The 20654-nt window shown below is 59.0% G+C and overlaps 4 protein-coding genes across 4 annotated transcripts; 2 read left to right on the top strand and 2 right to left on the bottom strand.

Annotated features, from left to right (window-relative positions):
• Positions 1–65: 65 nt before the first annotated feature.
• Positions 66–591, top strand: COLE_01896 (uncharacterized protein; the record flags this gene model as incomplete). Its single annotated transcript, XM_018423221.2, has 4 exons — positions 66–89; positions 144–314; positions 424–520; positions 569–591. The coding sequence occupies 4 exons, from the start codon at positions 66–68 to the stop codon at positions 589–591; spliced, it is 315 nt and encodes a 104-aa protein (XP_018278805.1).
• A 67-nt stretch (positions 592–658) lies between these two features.
• Positions 659–7592, bottom strand: COLE_01897 (uncharacterized protein; the record flags this gene model as incomplete). Its single annotated transcript, XM_018426688.2, has 8 exons — positions 659–1359; positions 1393–1555; positions 1591–1666; positions 1715–6318; positions 6355–6651; positions 6687–7164; positions 7219–7494; positions 7546–7592. 8 exons carry the CDS (start codon positions 7590–7592, stop codon positions 659–661), a joined length of 6642 nt encoding a protein of 2213 aa, XP_018278806.1.
• Positions 7593–9275: 1683 nt separating this feature from the next.
• Positions 9276–12771, top strand: COLE_01898 (uncharacterized protein; the record flags this gene model as incomplete). Its single annotated transcript, XM_018423222.2, has 13 exons — positions 9276–9310; positions 9352–9581; positions 9631–9657; positions 10294–10314; positions 10346–10480; positions 10635–10971; positions 11198–11238; positions 11380–11552; positions 11589–11619; positions 11685–11873; positions 12103–12136; positions 12378–12486; positions 12655–12771. The coding sequence occupies 13 exons, from the start codon at positions 9276–9278 to the stop codon at positions 12769–12771; spliced, it is 1479 nt and encodes a 492-aa protein (XP_018278807.1).
• Positions 12772–19890: 7119 nt separating this feature from the next.
• COLE_01899 (uncharacterized protein) lies at positions 19891–20436 on the bottom strand (the record flags this gene model as incomplete). The annotated part of the gene is made up of 1 exon (XM_018419575.2): positions 19891–20436. The coding sequence occupies one exon, from the start codon at positions 20434–20436 to the stop codon at positions 19891–19893; it is 546 nt and encodes a 181-aa protein (XP_018275254.1).
• Positions 20437–20654: the final 218 nt, after the last annotated feature.

Here is a 20654-nt window from a genome sequence, read left to right on the forward strand (position 1 = left end):
GCTGATCCACTCATCCAAAGCCTTGCTGGATTCACCTCACTTGATATCACGACTACCTGCCTGCGATGGTCTGCAAAAAGTGCGAGAAGGTGAGTTGTCTGTCACATTGTCATGCCACACCATGCGCGCGCGGCTGATGCCAGAAAACGTCTGCCGTTGCGACGTCGGATCCGTTTAAGGCGGGGTCGGGGGCGGTCCGCAAATTGGGCGAGAACAAGCTCTTGAGTGCGCGGGCGAAGGCTGCGCCGTACGCCAAGCCAGGAGCGAATAAGAGCAAAGTGAACACATTTGGAAACAAGTGTATCGATTGCAAGGTAGGTCCTACGTGCGGGACTCGCTTGCAGAGGGAAAGTAGCCATCTTCCTTCTGTTGCGCAAGTTCCGGCGAAGACTGGTTGTGCGGAGTGTGAAGGGCTGACCCCAGGGATCGGTTGCGCAGAACATGGCGACACGGTGTCAGAAGTGCGCATACAAGAAGGGGCTTTGCGCCATTTGCGGCAACATCGTGCTCGACACCAGCCGTGAGTGCTCCTGTCTTCATTTCTCGAGTCCGACAGCGCTAACAACAGGGTACAAGCAGAGCGTGAAGTAAATTGCATTCAGAGCCCAATCATGTCACTATATGTTGTATATGCAGGTATCGTAACGTTACAGGGGTATTATCGTCCGCGGAGAAGCGACCCGAATCTCCGCAGACCTTGTGGTCGTGTCTCGCGCGAGCTCTCCGTGATCGCCGACGCTGTGCTGTTGGCCGTGTTGGAGCGCGTGCTCGTTCCCGCGGCGCCCGACGATGGTGCTGGCGGGGGACCAGTTGTGGTCCAGAGCGGGCCATGGTCGCTTCGCTCCTTGCTCTCACTCGGTCGCCTCTCGGTATTTGTGCTGGCAACGCTGAAGGAGCGCTGAAACGTGGACTGTTTGGCCGTAAGCGGCGTGTCGTCTTCACTCGACCGAGCGTGTCCGTTCGGCCGTGACGCCACAGTGCGGCCGATGTTGGTCGGATTGAGCAGTATTCCTCCCTTGGGTACTTCGGCGCTCGCTGTGCTCGAGCCGCGCGCGTGGCTACTGATGCTCGTGCTGCCACCGATGCTCACACTGCTCAGGCTCGGGCGGTGCTCGCCAGGCCGCTCGTGAACGCCGTGGCCACGGGAAGGCCCGACCCTGAGCGACGGGAGAGCGTATGCGTCGGAGGAGCGGCGGGAGGGCGCGTCGGATGTGGGAGACGCGACACGCTCTTCTTGCGCAATGATGGGCGAAGGCTCCTTGGAGCGCGTGGAAGGGCGTGGCGAAAGCACATCCAAGTCGTCCGCCTCTGGCAGAGGTGGGAGTAGGAGGATCTCGTCGGCGTAGACCTTGTTGTACACTGGCGTCAGTTTATCTTTACGGAGTCGCTCACGTTGTCTGAGAGCCTCATAGAAAGCGATATCTTTGCTGACAGAGTGCAGGGTAATGAGGCCGCGCTGGATTGTGCGCGCATAATCAAGTATCGCTTGGCGCAGGCGTTGCGTGTTGTTGGCTTCGGAGGGGTATTTCTCAGCGTATGCAGGGTCAAGGAAGTGCTGGTGTCAGGTGGGAACGCCTGGCGGAGGCTCACCTTCTTGTACAGTGTGATTCCACCGTTGACCCGCGAATCAACAGCTCCGTTAAGCGCATTGCCGAGGAGCTTGGCACTGTTGATTAGCGTGTGTGAAGATTAACGAGGAGTAAGCAAAACCTACTCAATTGGCTGCTGGTCGACGAGGCGACGTAAGTCACGGTCCGCCTTGTGGACGATCACGATTGCTGAGTCGACTGGGGAGATGTGGTCATGGTGAATGTGGACGACCTCGGCGCGGCTCTCCAGAGCTGGGAGATCGTTGGCGGTCGTGATGGTAGTCTTCTCGATCCACTGAAGGACTGCTTCGCGCTCCTCGGGGTCGACAACGTAAGGGCGCAAAGTTTCAAATTTGTTCACTGCGTTTGACTTGTAGTACGCCTGCACGGAGGGGTTGACGCCCTTCCGGAAGACGGGCTTGCTGAGATCGGGCAGCGGCGTGACGCTCGTGACCCAAATGACGGGCTCAGTGCCATAGCGCACCATCTCGGAAGGCGGTATCTTGGAGCGGTGGATTTGTGCGTCCGGATGTTTGGCTTGCAGGGCCTCGCAGAAGTCAACGTAACGCTGCCAGGGGGCGCCACGCACGATGAACTCCTTGTCCAAGTCGAGCGAGGTGAAGTTCCCGAAGTACGCCACCCTAAAGTACTCTGGCTTCGGACGCGTTGACGTGCCCGTTTGCTCCCACAACTTGGCCTCATGTTGAAGCAGCTCGGAGATGTGCTGCACGTCAAACGTCTTGAGGCGGTGCTGCTGCGTGATCTCCTGACAGATTTCCACTGCCTGCTCGTACGCCTCAGCCTCAGCGAGGTAGTCGAGAACATGGTAAAGTAATGCCTCCTTGCGCTCAAACTGCGTCTGCGCCGGCAGTCGGATATCACCCTGGTGGAATTGGTCGAATAATGGACCACCGACGCGCCATTCGTACAGGTTAGCGTGCAACTTGAGAGCAAGAGCCGCGCCAAACCAGTCCTCCGCCTGGATGTTAATCGCCACGAGATGGTGCACGAAGCGGATGTAGAGGTCATCGCGTCCAACCTTCGAGAAGAACTCCATGAGACGGTAGGTGGCGGCCACGCGCTCTTCCTTCCACTGTGGCGTCTCCGGAAGGTCACGCACAGCCATGAGTAGGTCGATGAATAGCTCAACCTGGTCAAGGAAAGAGCCAACGTGCGATCGGAAGTTGGAGTCGATTTCGGGTGTTTCCTCAAACACCGAGCGAAGGCGCGACACGAAGTATGCACGCGTGGCGGACTCGCTTGCCGTGATCGTCTTCTGGGTGAACAGGGTTTCCAGCTTCTGGAAGATCTCCGTCTGAATCGTGTTGAACTTGCCGGCGAGGACGTACTCCGCATAGATCATTGAGAATAGGATATCCACGGCCGCCTCACACAGCTTCTCGTGCGACGTGAGACACAAGGTGAGAATGCGCTCCGCGAGACCGGTGAAACGCGTTTGATAGCCACCGTAATTGCTGTGCGTGCCGCGGCCGTTGATGGGCTGCCAACCGATAGCATTCCATACTTTGTGCAGGAGCGCAGCGCCGTCGTCGCGCAAGTCCCCTGCGATTATCCATGCCGCGCGGCGGTGCTGCAGGCCCTGCTCCTCGAGAGCAAGTTCATCGCTGGCGCAGAAGTCACACACGAGCTCGATGAATTGAGTCCAAAGGCCCACATCGAACCGATCCATCTCCTCGATGGGTGGGATGAAGTCGTTTCGCGCGAGGAACTGGATCACAGCTTCCAGGTAGCGCACGGTCGCGGTGAATGCGAGTCCAGAAAGAGTGAGCCACTGGCGCGGGAACGCATCAAACTTGATAACAGAGGAGAGGACGTCAAAAGAATTCAAGAGTGTCTCCTTCACCACCTCTGAGCTGTTCATGTCGAGCATCTCGACCAGCCAGCTCACGATGTTGGCGCGCGGAGCGGTAATGACCATGGTGAAGATGACGACCGCAACCTCGGCGAGACCACACGCGAAAGTGCCTGCTGGAGGAATACTGTCACCCTGGCCAAGCATCGCGGACGGGGGCAAGTCAGAGACTAGCGCAAAGGGGTGCGAGGCAGGGAAGACGTTCGGTGTCGACTTCCATACCGTTGGCGAGGTGCGGTGGCGCTCCAGCAGCTCCATCGTCTTGTCACTTGCGAGCTCTCTGTACGAGTCAAACAAGCCGGGCAAGATCGTCAAGCAATACTCGATGTTGTCCTCCTCCTGTGCCTTGAGCAGCGGGTCTGACTTGATGATTGGCGAGTCGAGCAGTTCCTGGAGCGTGTTGACCGTCCATGCCATCACCGAGACGGCCAAACGGTTACACTCCATCCAGCGCAAGTGGCGACTGTCCTTAGCGGCCTGAGTCTCGCCGCGGGCCGAGTATAGTTCTTCCTCGAAGAGGCCGACGTGTGGCTTGATCCAACGGATGATTGCCGGGATAAGTTGAGCGCGTGTCTCGTCAAAGTCGAGGAGAGTCTTAACAATCTGCAAGATGAGAAGCAGCTTGTAGATGGCGAGACTACCCTGAGCACGCGTGAGTGTATCCGTGAAGACGATGACCATCTCGGCAATCTCGTCCGGCGTGAAGACTTGTGCGAGGTCGGGTAGGATGTCCGCATAGTGCTGGACCGCTAGCGTTTGGGACCCAATTAGCGCCTTATCGTCGGAAAGCATGATATCGTTGATGTCGCCCAAGATATCGCGTGTCTGGCGCTTGAAGTCTGCCTCCATCTGTGCGGCCGTGGGGCCGAGCGAGGAGCCTCGCGACCGATCCAGCTCGCGCGAGCGAATGACGAAACGGAAGACACTGTGCCACACCTTCAGCAGGGAGCGATACTCCTGCGAAGACGGCCGGCCCATGACGGCCTTCATCGCTCGCAGGAGGTGGGGGGCGGACGATTGGAACGCAAAGTGCTTCGACGTGTACGCCGCAATAATGGGGCCAAACGAAGGGAAGCGTCTATCAGACTGCATGGCGAGCACCTTGATGAGCCCCTTGAAGACCAGGTCATCAACCTCCTCTCGCCGCTCGCCCAGGTGGCCAACGAGGATTGCGAATAACGCATCCAGGACTGGTTGCAAGAATTTGGCGATCTCGTCCTCTCCAACGAACTGAAACATCTGCAGCGTGTGGATGAGCGATGCAGCGTCGGCGCTCTGCCAGGCGAACAACGAGCGTAACGTGTCGTCTTGGGTGTGGATCGTCGAGCAGAGGAAGGTCCACAGCGAGATGCGGTCGCGCAGCGCCGAGACGTACTTTGAGGTTTCAGGAGTGAGGCGCGGCTCACCCGTCGACGGGGCCTCAAAGTAGAGGTTAGGTGTGGGCTGCATCGACGCCTTCTCCATGTGATAGAGAACGAGCTCGTGCTTGCCATCCTTGATTGACGCGTTGTGCGAGAACAACGGGAGGTAGGCGAAGGCAAACGGACGCTCACCGGCTTCAGGATTGCTTTCGCGTTCGCGCGTCCGCCTGCGGAAGGAAAGGAAGAGGTGGCAGTCTCCTGACCCTTGGGGAAGCGCAATCTTGACAAGCTCGCCAAAGGTTGGTTGGTCGTTGTGGTAGTAGACGATAGAGTTGTACTGTGCTGTTGGAGGCTCACCGGACCCGCCCATGAACAACGAGTCGGTGACGATGGAGCCGTCTGCACGTCGCACCTCGAGCGACACCTGGGTGCTGGCAGGAATGGGAGCGACTGTCTTACGCACGCGCAGAGTGCCGCCCGCGGGAAACATGGTTGAGAACGATGCAGTCCACAGCTTGATGTACAAATCGTTGCGGACCGTTCCCGGCGCAACAACGTCAGGGAACCCGAGACGCTGGGTCTGGGGCGTTTCCAGGAGGAGGGAAGGGTGCTCTCGGACCACCTGGTCAATCGGGCCGTGGAAAAGCTTGAGGCCGAACGCCATACCCTCCGCGCGCGGCGACCTCTCATACGACCGCTCGTTGTTGAGGATAATGTCCGAGTGGAGGGTGGCAAAGTTCGCCTCATCGCGCGCGACATAGATGGGCATGGCATAGTCGTCGCCATTGCCATCGACCGTCAGCCGACTCATTGCCGGCAACTCAAGCACAGCACAACCCAGAGGACGGCGAAGGGATGCACGCCCGGCGAGTCCTGTCCCGTACGAGTGCGTAGTGTCGATTGTGCGCGTTCTCTTTGGCTCGTAACCCGACACCATTGACGCAGAGTCATCTGTGGCATGATCCGAGATAGAGATAGAGCTGCGCCACTTGCTGGCATCGTTGATGAACGCGACACTGTTGCGCTTGTTCTGGTGCCACCTCCGCTCGGTGACCTCGGGTGTCACCGACGTCGCTTCATTGCTCATCTTCATGCTACCGTTGCGTACGATTCGGCATACGAGGTACGTTCCTGCAGTAACGTCGTCGGCGCGCAAATCGGCGAAGAGCGTACGCAGCTTGCCCAGTCGCCTGTCGGCGTCGCGAGCAGGCGTGCCGTTGTGATTGAGGATGAGGCAGAACTCCTCGGTCAAGAATCGTCCTTGCGTCTTGCTATACAACGAGAAGAACAGTTCAGCTGTTTCGCCGGGTGCACACGGGCTAGCGATAAACGCGCGGAAGTCGAGCAGGCAGTGGTACCCGCTCGGCGACGATGAAGTCTCCTGCTCCTTCTGTGCCTCAAGGGCGAAGGCGATGGGCGTCTTGATGGCTCTCGGCCGAGGTACCGTCGACTTGCCGAATAATGCATCCAGCGGGACAAGATCGATGTACGCAAGCTGCCTCATCAGCCACGCCGTCACTGGCTCACTCACCTGTACTTGGTAAATGTACGCCATGACGCCGCCCATCCAGCCCGAGCTCGTAAGGGAGCGGTCCTTGTCGATACCGACAACGTTGCCGTCCTCTAGACTGCGAACGATGACCTCGAGACCCTGGGCAACATTGCACTTCACGAGGCGCGAGACACATTCTCGCCTGATGCGCACTAACTCGTCCCCGCTCAGCATTTGAGAGAGTAGCTGCCGTCGGCCCAGGAACAGCGCGTCAATGTGCTGTACCACGGCATTGAACAGACGGTACTCGCGGTTTGCGAGGTATGTCGGAAGGCGCTGCGATTAGCATATCAGTCGCGGTATAAACTCACAGCATACCACTCCCGGATTGCGCAGGCAATCTCATCGACGAGCGGCCACTGCTGGCCGGCGACAGTCGAGTCGCCAGCTGTCAATGTTGGTAATGGCGGTTGCTCCTTCTCTCTAGGTGCCGTGAGCACGAGAGACGCTGGGCGGCGATTGCGCCGCAAGAGGTTCAAGGAAGGGCTGCTAGGTTTCATGGGCGAAGGTGGCCCGGAACCGTTGGCGTCACCATTGAGTTCGTCCTCGTCTTCCTCGCGCACAGCGTCCATCTGAAGCTGCATCTCGCGTGCGCGGTCCTCGGCGAGTTCGCGCGCGCGCTCGTATGCGCCGGCCAGGACGTCACTCTCAGTAGCGGCGTTGGGGCGGACATGGACACATGACGCGGGGAAGATGCCGATGAGGACGGATGGCTCGACCTTTGGATATGCGGTGGGCGTCTGAATCGACGGCATAAGCATGGGCAGACTGACGCCTTGCACGACATATCTGGGCTTCAGCGCGCGTTGCCAGCACAACGACCGAACCCCGCCAGACACTCACCCTCGGTACCATGTTCCCTCGTTCTCGTCGCCGCGGTACTCTTCAAAGGCGAAGAATTCGTCGCCGACATCAAGGGACACCTCATGTGGGTTGCCGCGAGATGCGGTGAAGACGTCGTCGCGTGCGGATGCGGACGCGCCAGACCAGGAAGTGGTTTGGCGATGTGATCGGACAGTCCCGGATGGCGAGGTCGGGGGCGACTGTGAAGGTCTGTAGGGGTGGGTGACCAGGCCCGAGTATATGTGAGGGAGGGGCTCCCAATAACCAAGGCGTGCTCTGCGTCGCATGAGTGATGAGGATGACGGGTGGAAAGGAGAGGTAACATACCGTGATGGCCCAGCGCTGGCGCTTGGGCCGGTATTGAACAGGGCCATTCCGCGCGCCGGTCACGGATTAGGCGCTAGAGCGTCGAGGCGCGGTGGAGGTGGCGTAGTCGCTGGCCGTGTGGACGCGAGTGGAGGGGAGGAGGGGTGGTAGGAGGGGGGGAGGGGGGGAGGAGGGGAGAAAGAGTGGGCTGAAGATGCGGGGAGGGGGACGGGATAACGGATGAGAGAAGTGGATGACGACAAGATGGGATAGGAGAGGAGAATGACGGCGAGGAGAGTGCAAGAGTGATTGTGATTAGTGCAAGATGGTGAGAGGGAAGGATGGTTGCAAAGGAGAGTGACGAGCGAAGGAGCGACGACCCCGCAGCGAGTACGCAGCGAGCCATGCAGCTTGCACAGCCAACCACGCTACCAAACCACGCTACCCAACTACGGCATCCCCCTCTCTCCATCCCACCATCACCCAGCCTTGTTCGCCTCCCGCTCAGCATCCACTTTTTGGACCCGCAGCCCATTGCTCCCTCTGCATTCTCCCCGCGGGAAGGAGATGAACCCTTGCAATCTACATGCTGTACCACTATATCAACTACGCCTCTTGACCTCTTGGGCTTTGGGGGCTTTTGGGACCTTCTGGGACTCGGAAACTGGCGTGCAAGTAGGTTGATCGCCTGATATGTTCAGGGAAGCAGACGCGTCTAGGTCAAGGGGCTTGCACAATTGCACAGTGTCACCCGAGACCCGAGAGTCTGGACCATTCTATTAGCTCGAGAGCTCGACAGCAGCTGAACAGCTGGACAGCTGGACATCTGGACAGGCTCTGGTCGAATTATCGACTGCGAACGCTTGCGGATCGCGGAATTGAGATCGTTTCATCCTCGCGGCGATCCTATCCAGTCCGTTTCGTCCACACAAGCCGCACATTCTTACTCTTCTATCAACTTCCATTCCCCCGATCCCCGCACAAATCATGTCTGCAACTACTCTTTGTAATCACGGTCGTCTCTGCCCTCTTGTCTCCTTCTTCCACAGGTCTACACAACGCCTCAGGTCACCACTGCCGCTGGCTTGGCTAATACTCCCTCCCTCCTTGCCAACCACGCGGCCCTCAACCTCACATGCAGTAATACTGTATGGCAGGCATTTCTTCCCGAGCGCCTTGTTCCGCCTGCACTTGGTCTGCAGTCGCTGCCATCTAACGGTCCAGCCTAGTGTACTGGTGTACTGCAGTACGCTGCAACGGAGATCAGCGCTCGTCTCAGCATGTCCATGACATCGCCAGGCTGTCCACAGATAGCGAGGCCTCATGTGTTTCGACTCTGTATCTGACATCCGTGGGAGACTTCGGGAAACCAAGATGTTGTCCATCAGAGATCACGTGAGGGCACCCGTCTGTCGTTTGCTCCTGACCCACTTTGCTTTTGGCCGCCTTTGAGCCCGCCCCACTCTAGCTTTCGTCAAAGCTGACCGCCAGAGCTCGTCAGTCACCACGCGGGCTGCTAGGTGGCTTTGAGACAATTCTATAATCAACTTATGATAGATTGGGGCTTTATGCATCACGAGTTCAATCGAAAATGCACATCTGGCTGAGGGGTTTCCAGTCGGCGTGGGGCAGCTGTGTGCGGTGGAGGTCAATCTTGTAATGTCCTTAGGTTAGACCCACCTCCCATTACCTTTTCAAAAGTTGCGCTGAGAAATCTCGGCCCCCTCCACTTTCACAACAAAACGTCCACCATGCCCGCCCCGGCCCCCCCACCAGGCTACGTCCAGTGCGCGTCTTGTTATTTTCGCGCGACGCCTCTGACTCCAGCGTATGCAAGCTTAAGGACACACTCTCTCACACGCGCTTCCACCTGTCGCTGCGTACACTCTCGACGCCAGCGACATATCACCGGCTTCTGCTGTTCCGGATCACCAAGCCATGCGACGACGAGGGCGCCGCAGAGCTGTATTGCATGGAGGAGGCCTGTCCGCACCTCGGTGCGCCCCTGAGCCACGCCGAGATTGAGGTGGACGACATCGAAGACACACGGGCGGTTGGTGAGTTCAGATGCCAAAATGAAAGGCAAAGGACGGGGCTAACGCTCAGTCTGTCCGTGGCACCAGTACGACTTTGGTGAGTTTTCTACAGTCCGGCTCGGAGCTTGCGAGCCCGCACGATCTTCCGTCGGGTCGACGCTCTGCTCCGCGGATGGCACGGACCGGGCGGCCAGAGACGATGCCCTTCCGCCAACCGTTTCAGGCGGTCGGCCAACACGCCGAGAGAATGGCGGCTGGGATTAAGATTCGGACAGGGGGGCCATCAGGAAGCAGTGGTCAGGTGGTGATCGCTAGGTCCGAGCTCGGAGGTATTGGACGCGCGGGCAACCGGCCAAGCGGGCAGCAAACGTTCTCCTTGGCCAACGCCGGTGCCGCGGCGTTGGTGTCGGACAACGCCAAGCCAACTGCGGGTGGCGGCGCCAGGGATGATCTGCTTATCTACACAGTCGGGTGAGACCGAGATGAGTAGTCCGAAGGGGAAGTCCGGGAGGCCGGATATCGGCGATGCCCGCGGGCGGCGGAGCAGCAGTCTGTTTGGCTGAACTCGGACGGAGAGCTGCTGGCCACAAAGGCGTCTAACTTCGCGCCTTTGATGTCATGAACGGCTCTTCTTGCGCTATTGCGCGCGAGTCTGCTCTACGGATGATGCACCAGTGGCGTTGAGAAGACGTGCGGCGCGGCGTTTCTGAAGACCGCACCAAGCTGACACTAGACCTCCGCGATGGCACGAGCTGTATGCTTCCTACTGACGCCACTGACGCCAGCCACGGGCCTCAAGACGTGCACATATGACGTGGTCCTGGACGGAGAAGGGCACGAGGCCGGTGTATGGGTCGAGGCGCCGCACATCGAGGGAGACTTGGACTGGGAGACGATTGAATTCCGTGGTGTGAGCGAGGGTGAGTCGACAAAATGGGTGTGACTATTGGCAGCGAGGAAGGTTTACTGTGGCACTCGTGCCAAGCGGGCATGTGGCGATGCGGAGCCAGGGGTGCGATGAGACACAGCGCCACCGAGCACAATTCTCCATGTTCGAGGACAAGCTAACTACAGAATTCGCCGACCCCCCGCCTCTGACACTGAAAGACCTGACCCTTGAAGTACCCCCAGCAGCACCCTCGCTCTCCCCCGATGCACCCATCACCCCCGTGACTCTTCCTGACAACTTGCCGGACTCGCTGCTGGATTTTGCGCACCTGGTCCTGGCGACGCCGGAGCCAGGGATGAAGTGCGCATTGACGCGCGAAGCCGTGTCTCGCATGCGGGCGGGTAAGCTAAAGTCAATCCGGCCGAGCAAAGCGGAGATTGCACGGGCGCGGAAGAACGGTGGGCTGCTGGACAAGCCGCCACGGTTGCAGGAAGCCGTGCGACCGTGGCAGACGAGCAAACGGTGAGTCGGTCGAAAATTGGTGGGAGGGCAGTGCAGTTGTTGTGCTCAGAATCTGAACTCTTGGGAAGAGCGCTCAAGAACCCGGGTGCAGGAAAGATGGCGCCTGAAAGAGAAGGATAGACGCTTGTGGAAATTGAACAATGGCTCATGCGCGGGCATAGAAGATGTCTTTGCCGGTCTGAGCAGAGCCCGGCGACGACATGATTATGGCACAGTCTAACGTCAGCGGGAAGGGAGGATCGGAGAAGTCACGCATTGTGATGATTCGTGAGTGTATGCGATATGCGAGTGTTGTGTTGTGAGCTGACCCCGCCCATTCCGATCATTCTGACTGATACAATCCGCACCCATTTTTTTCCGCCTCCTCGTTCCCGCACCTCATGTCTCACTTGGGATTGTCACCTCCAGACGCCCTCGCCAATATTGAGCAGTACGCGATCGACCTGGCATGGGATATTATCGCACGCTTTGCCGACACAGAGATCGAGGGCCAGCGGCTGCCAGTTGAGTTTTTCCTCGACTGGGCCAAGGTCGCCGAGGACGAGGCCAAGCACTATTCCCTCCTGGCTCGGCGGCTGCATGTAAGTGCTTGGGGTTTTGGTCCTGCTGACATGCAGGAAATGGGCTCCTACTTCGGGGCTCATTCCGGTAAGTAAGACATCGGCGAATGTTTCGCCGATCCGCCCAGCCTGTCGTCCTCGGGCTCACGGCAGTGCACGCAGGTCTGTGGGACTCGGCAATGGACACGGCGGACTCACTGCTCGCGCGAATCGCGGTCATTCACCTCGTTGCAGAAGCGCGGGGCGTTGATATGAACCCTCTCACGTTGGCGCGGTTACGGACGCACGGCGACACCCGCTCTGCAGAGATTCTTGAGATCATCCATGCTGATGAAATTACTCGTGAGTTTGGACGAGGACACACGCAGGGGATCACTTGTGTCGATCAGTTGTCGACCGGGCATTTTAGATTTCCGGCTCCACAAGAGTCCGTCCTCATCCCTCCGCACCAGAGCCTTGCCTGGTAGCCGATTGCCGCTGCTGTTTTTAGAGTGTCGGCCTAGGCGACGTACAGAGCGGGCATTTCGGCTTGGTGTTTACGTTGGCGCCCTCGTTCCTTCGCTGACTGCAGACGTCACAGCTGGGCACCGATGGTTCTCATGGATGTGAGTGTGGCAGTTTCACAATGTCGTTCGGGCGAGAGTCTGGCCACTCCCCTAAATCCCGCCACACCACGGTGTCTACGTGGGGGATGACGAGGGGAACTGTGGGAACCGTTTTGGGGCATTCCAGTAGAATGGCCGGAATTGGCGGCGGCCTACGGAGGCGAGGGCGGGGGTGGTTAGGATGGATCGTCGGGCGACGGAGAAAGGGGCAGTGGGACGGACCGAGGGCAGCTAACGTCAGCTGCGGCAAACGCGACATCGACCCCATCCAGCAGTTCCGTCACGAGGTGCGCACCAACTTCCACGGCGATCTCAAAGGTCCGTTCAACACCGCGGACCGCGCCAAGGCTGTGAGTGTCAAGGCATCTGTCGGACTCGGAGCAGGAACGGCGTGACATGTGCCTCTGTGCCTCTCCAGCATTCGTCTGGACATCGTGTCCCAAAAGTGTCCGTTCCCCTTGTCCTGCCACTTTCGTAATGGCCCCTCAAACAAAAACCTCGGACACCGCTGACTGCAGGGCCTCACCGAGGAGTATTACACCGACCTCAAGGGACACGGTGTGTCGCGGCATGCTGCGTATGCCGGCTCGGGCCCCGGCGAGGGCGACACACACATGCACCCTCGGCTCACCTAGATAGATTGTAGAGCTGCTCCACCTCCACGTATGCCACATGCTGCAGCGACCTTTTTTGCGTTGTCGACCTCGCTTATGATGCTCAACGTCTCGGCGGCTCGGCGCCCAGAACAAGATCTGTTCCTATGACGAGGGCCACACGCCCGCGCCACCCACGCCCGAAAGCTTACGGCATTGCCGGCATGACCCGGCTTCGATCTTCGCCGAGCCCTTGAACACCGCATCGCACCTGTTTCGCGACATCCCCGAGCCACGTCACGCAGCCTGGAACATCCCCTGATGTATCAATGGCGTCGGCTGCACTGCTTCCAGCTGCAAGCCTTTGCAATGGGCACTGCAACAGGCTTAAACAGGTGAAGTGTAATCGTACGCAGCGCAGAAGGTGTTCGTCTTCCGTACCTCGGGCTGCAGGGCGGTGAGCGCTCACGCCTCGGTCGCAGTGCCGATTCTGCCGGCCCGAAACAGCGGCACCATTGTGCGGCAACGCGGCGTCAAGTGGTAGATGACGAATAGGCGCCCGGACGCCGAAGACTGGACTCGTCTACGGGGAAAACACGCCGCCACATTCCTCGGACAGGCAAGATTTTTCGTGCCTCCATACACGATTCACCCATCCAGATGCAGGGTCGAGGGATCGGCAGGGTCTCCAAGGCCCCAATGCCGTGAGCTATAAAGGCGGAGGTACTGCGGTCGCATCTGCGGCTGTCTCAGCCTGGCATGCATGTCATCGCTGCCGGCAGGCAGGACGGAGGAGGGCGCACGAGGGCGAGGGTGAGGGTGGGCAGTGCCTGGTGTTCGCCGGCTTCTGTGATCGCCCAGGGCCGGTGATCGGCTAGCGATCGGGCGCAGCATGACCCATCGTGGGCGGGATCGTCGGTGTCGAGAAGCAGATCACGGCCCGAGACCGAGCGTGGCGGCTGGCGTGGGTGCACGAGAGCCGAGGCGGCTGTCGAACGCCGTGTCGGTGGATGGGTGGACGCGTTATGCATTGACGCAGGGACAGCCGTGGGGTCACGGGCATCTTCCGCGCCACTGGAGTGCCACTGGAGTGTTGAGTTGAAGAGGCGCTGGTGTTCCCGGACAGAATTCCTTCGATCAAACTAGGCTCCTCACTCTGGTAGCTGTGATGCTCGTGCGAAAATGTGGTGCGACGGGCGCTGCGCTGCGCACCCGCCTGAATGCAATCGACAGATTCGCGGCGGCGCCCGGGGGCCGGGAGCTGGTGAATGTGGAACAACAGCCAGGGCGGGGAGAACTTCTACCGTGCCTGAAGGATGTGGCTATGATCGATGCTTCGAAAGTGTCACTCATCGATGAGACAGACAGCATGTCGCCGGCGTCTTGTGACCGCATGAATTTGTGTTTGTGCGCCTTGCGGACGACCACGGCCTACGTCGTCAGACGGTGCCTGCCGCGAGGCGTGCGATGTGAGCTTGACACCAGCAGGCATGCTTGCGACGCCCCAACCATGTTCCCGCGGGGGGTTTCCTGTGCCCTGGAATCGGCGAGACGAGGACCAAAGTTGCGCCGAGGCACGTGAGTGGCCGTCATCATGCGCACATCGGCGCCCACGGTAGGTGGAAGAATAGGCGGCGGCGCCATGCCGCTATGCCGTCGTATCGCGACAAGATTCCAGTTTGTCTCGCCTCACCCTTGTCTCGCTGTTTGCATGGCCTCGCCGAGTCGCGTGCCTGTACCTCGCCGAGGAGGGAGAACCCGAGCGCCTATGCCCCTGCTTGCTGGTTCAGTGTTTTCTGCGGCGTGAGACGAAAAGCTCAACACCGCGGTATGCTCGCTATTGTGCGGCTCGTGCCGGATCTCTGCCTGGCTCTGCAGGTTATGGACCGAGTCATTAGGGCGCGGCCGGAGTGTTGAGCCAGTCGCAAAGAGTGAATGGAATGCATGGGACTTTAGGCGTTCAGGCGAGATGAAATCAGGCGGCCAAGCAGGCTGAATCGGCTGGCGTACTGGCGTTGCGGGATGGGTAAAATGGCGCAGTGAGCATAGGATCTGTGATTCGGAGAGATTCAAGCATCGGTTTGACCCTGCTGCCCCTTCGCTCGACGCTTCTCACGCCTCGCACGCCTCCTGCACACTATCTGCACATCTGCACACCGCTCTTGGGGGTCTCGGGGGGCAGTCACCATCATTCGACGCCACACCGAACGCCCGCCGCCGGCCACTCTTGCCCGCCGCTATCTGCACACACTTGTGCGGCGATGGGTCAAAGCGCGTTCCTGGCGTTCGAGAGCGCGGACGGAGGCACATGATTTCCGGAGCGCACCTTCCGGTCCTTGCGTCTTGCGCCTTGGGTCTTGGAACAGCCAGGTGGCGCTGCGGAAACGAGTTGGGGGGGGTGGGGGGGGAGGGGGGGGGGGGGGGGGGGGGGGGGGGGGGGGGGGAAGGCGGATGGGAAGGCGGAGGAGAGGGCGGAGGCGAGGAGAGAGAACAAGCACTGGATAGATATCCAGGGAATTGCGGTTGGGCTTGAGATTAAGTGAGGCACCGAAACTTGGGTGCATGGGTGTGTCCTTGCAGCTCGCGCAGCTCGCAGCTCGCAGCAAGAAACTGTTGATGCTGTCTTGGGTAGGAAAGCCTTGTGCCCAACGTACTTGTTAAGTTGACTCTCTCATCATTTTGCACACGAGTCGGCTAGGCAAACGGAAGCCACGGGAGACGGTGAGCCTTACGGACGAGACAAAGAGCTCTCTGGCGCTCTGGAAGAAGCATTGACCGCCTCATGCCATGCCACCGTCCATGCCTTCCAAGTTCCCACTCAGGTTCCCAAGGCACAGAGATGAGGGCATGACGGAGGATGTGCAGCTGTGCAGGCGGGGAGCAATTGGGAGGGAGGGAAACACTGCTACACTGCTGTTCAGCACGAGTTGTAGGACTTGCAGGGTAGTGGAGATGGGCTCGCGCCACGGCCCCCAATTAATGGATTGGAGAAGGGGGGGCCTTGACGATGAGATGATCAACACTGCTCAGAGTGCTAAAGCCCCTGTGGGCTGGCTATGGGATCATGTGGGAGGAGCGACTTGCGCTCAAGTGTTGTCCTGGTTGTATTGAGTACCTAGACCTTGGTTGGACAGAATTGACAAGCATGAGATTGCAACTTGAATTGGATGCTGGAAGGAAAGAGGTTGTCGCTGGTCGAATTGTCGGTCCATTCTACCATTATGACCATCGCCATACCCTTGATGCATGAATTCCCCCTTGGTCAATCCCTGAGGGACACCTGAGAGGAGGGGGGGCCTGAAGAGGACAAGGAGGCTTGGATGGCCTGCATGGCCTGCATGGCCTGCATGCAGCTTGCATGCACTGGGTGCAGAAGGGAGAAAGTGGCCGGAGTTTGGACTAGCTTGGGCCTGAAATGCCGTCATTCAAGTTGACCACATGCTTTTTGTTAGTCTCCGTTATATCCGTAATCCGTTACCGAACCCACACTCTGATAATTCAACCCTCACTAGGTCCGAGCCCTGTTCCCCCCAAGCCACTAGCCACTTCCCCTCGTTCCCCTGCCCCTCTCACCCTTCCGGGCCGATCCTCGTATCGCGTGACAGAGCCTCGTCTTCCACACCGATACATCCATCCATCCCATCTTTTGCCCTCTCGCTCCCTCTCCGCCTTCTCCGCGTCTCCGGCCCGCGGCCCGTCAAACCGGCTGCAGGCTATCCCCCCCCCCCACCCTCTCTCGCCCCTTCTGGCTCCTCGCCTGCGCCTGCTCGCCTGCAGCCTGATCGACTTGGATACCGGTAGTGGATGTATGAATGATGGCGTTTCTTTTGACGTCCACTCTAATTCTTCTACTTCGCTTCCATCTTCTTCATCTCTCTCACCCTCTCTCTCTCTCCCCTCCCTCTCTCCCCACTATCCCCCCGACCATTACTCACAATCACGACCCTCAGACCGATCAACGTCGTCAGCTCCTACCTCCCTTCTTCAACACCCCTTCCCCCTCCCCCCTCTTCAAACGGTCCCCGTGCATAGCGCTGGCGTGCAGAGCGCCGCTCGCTCCTCTTGTCCAATTCCAATTGCACTCACCCCTCTTCCCTTGGTCGCCCCCATTCTCTCTCTCTCTCTCTTCTCTTTTTCTCTCTTTCTCTTGTTCTCCTCCCCTTGACACTTCTCGACTTCCGCCATCTACCCTTCACAGTCAACCCATTCCTCGGCCACTCGCTCGCTTGGACCTCTATCCTGCCACCCCACCATCGTCCCGCGACCAACAACACCCGTGCACCAAAACTTCTGTGACGCTCCATCTTGTGACTTTGTGCACAAGCCGCTGTTCGCTGGCCTCCTTGCCCGCCCGTCGTCTTGCGCCTGTACCGATCTTGGCAACAGGGACAAACGTTGAATCGAGCATCCAACGACCGGTGTTGGGAGACATTCCATTCCACACTCAAGCCCGTTCACGCCGACCGCGCCGACCGCGTGTGTGATCCGTCAGACCCCTCTGGTATTCTGTGGGCATCCATCCCGACGCCACCTGAGATTGCGAAGGGCATAAACGCAGCCACCCAGCCACGCTCATCCTCCCTTCCACACTCCCTCTATCCCCCCTCCGCCCTTCTCTCCTCTCTCTCTCTCTCTCTCTCTCTCTCTCTCTCTCGATCGCCAGCGCCCATCTGGCCATCTGGCCGTCATCGCCCCATCGCCCATCGCCCATCACCCCACTCATCGCATTGGCGCACCTCCGCACTTCTGCAAGCGTCTGAGCTCGGCTCCTCGGCACCCCTCGGCCACTTGGCTAGACATCCAGCCAACCAACCAACCAACCCTTCCTTGCGACCTACTGCGTGGGTAGCTCCGTCTAGCTCGTAACTGGGGAAGCTTTCAATCATCTAATCACATCTTCTTCATCCCCTGCATCACTCTCACTCTCCATCTCTCTCCTCAGACGCCCTCATCAACCCCCAGTCCCGCGCGCTTCGCACATCGTCATCATCATCACACTCCTCATCTGCCCGCACACCCACACCGCCCTCTTCGTCATTCAGCTGCGTGCCCTTGACACTTTCACTCGCTACATAAAACACACAGCCCCTTCCCTCGGCGCTCGAGCCTCGCGGACATCACACCTTCAACTTTGATTGCCCCCTGCATCACGCGCCCGTCTCAGCTTTGGCTGCGTCCACACCCCAGACTGCACAAACGCTGCCCTCGTAAGCACGTCTCTGCACAACTCGCCCAACCCTGTGTTTAGGTTGAAAGCTTGGCCTGCATTACTCCCCCGCTGCCTTGGTCCACTTGTCACTGGGGCTTTAAAGTTCTTCCCATAATCTTGTTCGACATAGGATCGGCAATACAGCCCAGCAACTGAAGTAGTAACCGCCCCTTGCCCTCTTCCTTCCGTCCTTCTCGGCCTTCGACTGTCCTTGACCCACACGCCTGGGTTCATTGATTATCGTGTCCTCGCTTGAGATCATCCGCAACCGCTTCTGGGCCTTTAAGCCTCCTCCGTTGGAGTAAAGGCGACCGCAACGCGTCACAGGTGGACTGCAATCGCATGCCTTCTTGCACCATCGCTCTCTAGCCTTGTTGCAAGAGCTCTTCTCCACTGCGTACCGACATCAGCACCTTCTTCGCTCTTGGCCTCCGAGATCTCAAGTCACTGTATCCACTGGCACACTCCCGCACGCTCGACACACACACATACACACACACACCGTGGCTGGCTCCAACACGCGCCATTCCGTCTATTCGTGTCCGACTAGTGGCGACATCTCCGCTTTCTCCATCATTCCACCTGAGACACGACGCATTTTGATCACAAAACGCCACACGCCGCAAACACGCGCTCGCGCACATACACAAGCCTCTGTATTTCACTCTGGCACGGCCTGCACTCTATTGCTCGTCTCGGTATCGATAATTGGTCCTTTTACCTTCCTCCTCACCACACCACAGCATATCTTTGTGCCTTCCTTCAGTCGGCGTCGACAAGCGCGACAATTGAATCTCGGGACGGGTTACGGAGCCTCTTACAGGCCCTTGGCCGAGCGACCTCCGCCCCTCACTTCTCCCTTGTGCGTCTGATCAAGTTGGTGAATCTGTTCCTGGACACAAGCCAACCACAACAAGGTGTACGTACATCCACCGTCTCACTCCCTCCTCTCTCTTTCTCCCTTCCTTTCCCCCCCTCCGTCACTCCCCCCCCCCCCCCCCCCCTTTGTCGTTTGTCGCCGCCATCGCCGCAGTTGTCTCCTCTGCTATTGCCCTCAGCTCGACGTATCCCCTAGCTCCTCCACAGCAACTTTCGACGATCACCCACTTTCTCCCCTTCCCCACATATTGAGTCAACGACGCGCGACATTTCGGCTACGCTTCGCTTCAGGTTCGACGTAGCATGCAGCTGACCTCGACAGGTCCATCTAGGAATTCGCTCAGCAACTTGCTGCTCGTTCCACCTCAACAGCGTCTTGGTATTCGTCTCACAGGTCAGTCTCATCCGTCTAGCTTCCGGTTCTCTTGTCGCCCCAATCCCCGCTATTCCTCGTTCCCTCGTTCCTTCGTTCCTCGTGCCCGCGCCTCGTGCCACCCTCTCATGCCCCCCCAAGCCTCGCATCCACCCACCCACCCACCCATCCACCTCCGAAGCCGTCCCTGCATTGCATCGTAGCTTCTCGACCCACGAAGCGCCTCATGCCAGAGTGTGGCCATGGCTTGGTGACACCACCACGCACTGCACACGTCTCGGCTTCTGTTTCTGAAAACGCTCAGCCTCACTCATCGCATCCACACTCTCCCATCCCAAATTACGCTTCCATTCCTACTTCTTGTCCCCACCCTCTTCGTCCTTCTCTTCCATCTCGACTCTTCATTTCTGTGTTTTCCCCGGTCTTCCCCACTCCTTCGTCAACTTCTTCCTTTTTCCCACTACACCACCGCCCTTGTCTCGAGAGCCGACCTCGGCGCTGGAGGGCGAGTGTCGATCATTTGGTGTGTGCCCGAATTTTGAGCCGCTTGCATGCCGGGTCGTAGGCTGTTGCGCTCGCGCCATGTTGTCGGAAGCATGGGTGTGGTGTGCGTCATGTGGCTGGATAGTGTCGAGGGTCGGCATTCTACCGATCCTCAGGCGGAGGTGGCGTCCTGCGGCAGGGGGTTCGGGCCCAAGCGTCACCGCCTTTGTTCCCCCTCATTCCAGAAATGGTGGGCCCGCGCTCGTCCAGAGACCTCGAGATGGGCCGCAGGCACGGCCTTGCCGAGCATAGCGGGCATAGCGGAGAGTCGCCAAAGAAGAAGGGGAGCGAAGAGATATGAGACCGGACGAGGGGGCTGGGTGAAGGGTAAATTGGGGCACTGGGCGCCAGGCTGTGCCGAACAGAGTTTGCGGAGCGGAGCAGAGGTGCGAAAGCCAAGAATCTGAAGGAGGGAAACAGCGTGTGGATCCTCGAGTGGAAGAGAGCGTGCGCGCGCGTGCGCGTGTGCATCGGGGAATACTTTGCGTCTTCGGCACCGTTCTTCCTCTTCCTTGCTTCTCGAGATTGCACCGACCTCTATCAATCTCTCACTCTTTCCCCCTCTCGTTGCTCTGCCCGTCATCATCCTCTCACTCTTCACACTCCTCTGCGCTCTTCGTCCACACGTCACCCTCTTGCATCTTCTCTTCTTTTCCTCGCCTTCTCCTCGCTTTCGCTGCTTCGACTCGTCCTGCTCCGTCATTCCCCTGTGCTATCCTCACATCCCTGTCCTCCCCTGCCTTCTTGCCACTCGCTCGTCATACAAAACCAACCACCCGCCCATAAGCAATGTGCTAACTCGTACCCAGGTGGCCTTGACCTGAACCCCCCCCCCCCCCCCTTTATTTCATTGTCTCCATTCGAGGCCGACTCCAACGTCGACCTCACTCGCTTGCCATCACGATCGCCCTCCCAGCTCAG

The sequence above is a fragment of the Cutaneotrichosporon oleaginosum genome, assembly GCF_008065305.1.
Source record: "Cutaneotrichosporon oleaginosum strain ATCC 20508 chromosome Unknown ATCC20508_contig02, whole genome shotgun sequence".
NCBI lineage: Eukaryota > Fungi > Basidiomycota > Tremellomycetes > Trichosporonales > Trichosporonaceae > Cutaneotrichosporon > Cutaneotrichosporon oleaginosum.